Here is a 4,281-nt window from a genome sequence, read left to right as displayed (position 1 = left end):
TCACATTCTTGCGATGGAACCAATATTACAAATAATTCAGTTATATAAAATAAGATACATAATAAAAAAGGGTAGACAGTTTTTTTATACTTATGCATGTATACATATTTATAATCACTCGTATATAAATATATGCGAGTATAAATACGCGTAGAAATAAAACCTTCTATACCTATATTAATATTGTATTAAGTTGAAAATAAATCATTACTGTGTGCGTCATTGTATTTATGCTAACATATAAAAGAAAGTATCATCCTGCATTAAAATCGATAAATTTCGACAAACTTGTTAAGAATTTCATTATCGAAATTGTGTCGTTTAACTTTAATTCGGAGATATAATTTTAACTTATATATAATGAAATTAATATTGCATTCTCATCAATTTATTGACAGTTTATTTGTTTTCTTTATACTTTCCATATCAATATTTTTCGAAATATATATAACGCTACTTGATTTTTTTAAACACACACAATCTTATAAAAATTAAGTTTTATTTGTTACATTCTAATAAACAGGTAAAAATGATTTATACTTATATTTAACTGTAATAATAGTTGTAAAATAAGTAAAGATTACATTTTTATCAACATACAAGTATCAATTAATATTGTTATATTGAAATTTATATTAAGTTTTCTTATTTCATTACTCAGTAACTTCAAAATCATTTAAAATTGAATATATGTTTATTATAAATTTTTAACTTGTTTTCATGTTCTGAAGCTACTGTAGTAATTATGGCACTATGCAGATTCCTGTAAACAAATATTATATAAAATATGAAAAATAAAATTAATTGTTATTATAATCATTATTAACGAATATAATAATTTAAAAACTATTTTATCTATATGCACTTCTTCTTTGTATATGCTAAAGTTGATTGTATTACAACAATTACATAATGATATTATACAACGCGGATAATAAATGGTGACAGAAAAATGTTACTATTATTTACTTCAAAACTAAATCATCCCTGGGACATGTATTGTATAGATACAGAAATGTTTCACTGTTTTAAAGAAGGGGTTGATAAATGTCATTTTTGGCATCCTCCACAAATTCAAACAAAATTAAGGAAAAATTATATCTCCATATCGACCTCAATTGCCAAATTCCTTATAAATCATTCAAGTTCAAAATGTAATGTTTCATAAGAGACGAGGTTCAGAATCAAATTCTTCTGGGGAATTATGAAGCTGATATAAATTTAGTAATGAGGGACAAAAATGATCTTATCGCAACCGCTTCTTTAAATTTATTAAATATAAATCAATAACAAAAAAATAATAAATGTTAGAATCATACATTCAAGCAGGGTTAGAAATGCTAATAGAATCTATTAGCCTTTCTAACCGTACTTGAATGTAGCAAAAATTATTTAATTACAACGACAGAAAGATAATAAGCGAATAAAGTACAATAGCAAGATAATATAACAACATAAGTTAAAAAACTTCGAAGACAATTTTAATAATTCATGATAAAAATTCAAAATTTATACTACACGGTTGATTAATTAAAGTTAATTATGATTACTATGTTTTGACACCACTTGACTTCAAATAAAAAATGCACGATGTTTCTTTGAACCAAAAAATTAAAAAAGATTATTATGAATCTTGATATGCATGCACTTAATAAATTCGAATTAATAATTTTTTGATACAGATTAAATAAAAGATTTCAAACAATATGAAAAATACTGGTAGTATACCGGTATTACATAAATCACAAGGACTAAAAACCGAATACTCTTTTATTATCAACTACATACCGGTATTAATTATATTATATTACTTATGCATCAACTTTATTTAATTTAATAACGGTATATAAAAAAAAATAGACGGGAACAGTGGCGGGATTTGGTATTTGCGGCAATGAGCTTTCGAGTTCCTAAGGCCTAATAATAATAATAATAATAATATAAAAAAAATTGACTAGCAATTTAACAATTTGATGCTTATTCCATTTTAGAATGATCTTAATAATGCTGAATGACATATTAGAATCTGTCAATAATTAATTTCTATTGCAATAAATATTACCTCGGCCAGGACCTGAATCTTTTGCATTCCATGCAAGCGTCCTAAACTTTTAGACTATTGAGGGCATAGTAATATTTCGCAATAATTGGCATATATTTTTTATACAAACATCGCAAGAGTGAGAAATGACGATCGAAGAGAACGCCATGGTTACTTCTTTACTAACAAAGGCTTCTTCAGCTTTACCTCCTTGCTACGTAATATTTGCTGACAGTTTTAAGTTAAAACTCATCGAGTATATAAAATAAAAAATTCACATTGTAATTAATACAAGCATTGCAGAGAGTGAAAGAGATAGAGATAGAGAGAAAAAAGAGGGAGAAAAAAGAGAGAAAGAAAGAGATGGACATAAATACTACACTTAGCTAAAAAGTTATTATATCCGTGTTAATTCTAATAATTCAGTGTGTAAATTCAATGTATTGACTAACATTTAAGATTGTGATACAAACTGTTATTCTCCTAAAAATTGTGTTCAGTTCAAAAAGAAAATGAAAAAAAGATGGCAGCTATTTCATGCCACGGATTTTCAATCCTTAATGTATCCTTGTTTCTTTTATTGTGGTATTCTTGGAATATTTCCGTACAAGATCAATGCTTCGAATTTCGAGATTTCAAAACTACGCTATATCCTGTCAATTATGATTACCTGCGTTTCCTTTGTTTTATGTCTACTGATCAATCATGGTATTATTATTTCTAAAATAATTACTTTTGGAAGCATAGTTAGAAACTTTGAGGCTGTTTGTTTCTTTACATTCAATGGTTTGATAATGATACTCACGCATATCTTAAGTAATCCACGAATGCGCTTACTACAGAAAATTTGGGAAATCTCTTCAAAAGTTTTACCATCAGAAACCTATCAGAAGTTATCCAGATTGATCCATGTCAAGGACGTCTTGAGTGTTATCTTGTTAGCCGTGCAAGAATATGTGTATTTCTCTAAAATGCGATTATTTGAAACAAATCATTGGATTATCAGATGCATAATCAAAGCATTTATATTATATTTGTTTCAACTGGAGTTTCATATGAATATGTTGTACGTTAATTGTGTTTGTCTATTAAAAACCTGTTTAAAAAAAATCAACGACGATCTGAATTACATGCAAAGATACATGACAAACAATATAAAATCATCTGTTCCTAGTTTAATTTGCTCAACGCAGAGAAATCAAATTTTTTTAATAGAACTCAAAATTTTGATGAAACAGCATCTAATGATTAACAAAACAGTGCAACTGCTAAATATAATCTTCAGTTTGCAACTTCTTGCAACTGTAACCATGACCTTTATTCAAATTGTTCGTGAACTATATGATGACATAGTGCATTGGCAAGGTGAGGTAATCATTACTTTTGATCAGCATTTTCTTGATGCATTTTTATTAATCATGGTGTATTATGTTATGAAAGTAATGCTAATTGTATGGGTCTGCGAGACCGGCAAGAATCAAGCCCGAGAAATCGGCACTACCATTTACGACATACTTAATAGCACAAGAGATGAGCAAATCAAAAGCGAGGTAATTTTTTTGAATATACTATAGTATTTATGGACATAATTTTGTGTGTGTTTACTTAATCTGCTAAAACTATGTTTACTAATATTATTTTTTTCGTTCTCGTATTTAATTCTTTTTGTTTGATTTACGTTGCAGTTGCAACTTTTTTCTTTACAAATATTGCATTGCAAAGATACATTTTTGACAAAAGGTCTCACTATGGACGCGACGTTTCTCACAGCAGTACGTAATCAATTTACTGTTTTCATTAATAAAAAATTGTATTATTTACATTTTAAATTATTGTTTTTCAGATTGTGGGTGGCATCACGACATACATGTTAGTTTTGATACAATTTTTAATCGCGGGACATTCTTGTGATGAAAAAATTGAACTTAGTATTGCAAACAATTCAGTTATATAAAATGAGATACATATTAAAAAAGATTTTTTTAATGTTTATATAGATTTATATATACACGTATGCATTCATATATTTGAATAAATCGCTCTACTATATCTATATTAATACTGACAATGAGTTTAATATAAATCATAGTGCATCTTTTGAGTTTTGTTAAAATATAAAGAGGAATTGTCTTAGAGTAACATGTAGTTTATGGATTACAACAAACATGTAAACAATTTTATCATATAAAATATGTTAATTTTAATATAAATGTATAATTATATTTATTCTAATTTAATTT

At 26.8% G+C, this 4,281-nt stretch overlaps 2 protein-coding genes across 2 annotated transcripts in view; both read left to right on the top strand.

The window, feature by feature from the left end:
- The window catches only part of LOC108753956 (putative gustatory receptor 28b), a 2,763-nt gene extending 748 nt beyond the window's left edge, over positions 1-2,015 (top strand). The window contains exon 3 of the mRNA XM_018495953.1: positions 1,992-2,015. Coding sequence (XP_018351455.1) covers positions 1,992-2,015 — 24 coding nt within the window. The remainder of the gene's footprint in view (positions 1-1,991) is intronic.
- Positions 2,016-2,835: 820 nt separating this feature from the next.
- On the top strand, positions 2,836-3,995 carry LOC108753955. Its single transcript, XM_018495952.1, has 3 exons — positions 2,836-3,591; positions 3,727-3,813; positions 3,885-3,995. The coding sequence occupies exons 1-3, from the start codon at positions 2,836-2,838 to the stop codon at positions 3,993-3,995; spliced, it is 954 nt and encodes a 317-aa protein (XP_018351454.1).
- The last annotated feature ends 286 nt before the right edge of the window (positions 3,996-4,281 follow it).

The sequence above is a fragment of the Trachymyrmex septentrionalis genome, unplaced genomic scaffold (assembly GCF_001594115.1).
Source record: "Trachymyrmex septentrionalis isolate Tsep2-gDNA-1 unplaced genomic scaffold, Tsep1.0 scaffold74, whole genome shotgun sequence".
NCBI lineage: Eukaryota > Metazoa > Arthropoda > Insecta > Hymenoptera > Formicidae > Trachymyrmex > Trachymyrmex septentrionalis.
The sequence above is the reverse complement of the archived record's forward strand: the minus strand, read 5'-3'. Positions and strand labels throughout refer to the sequence as shown.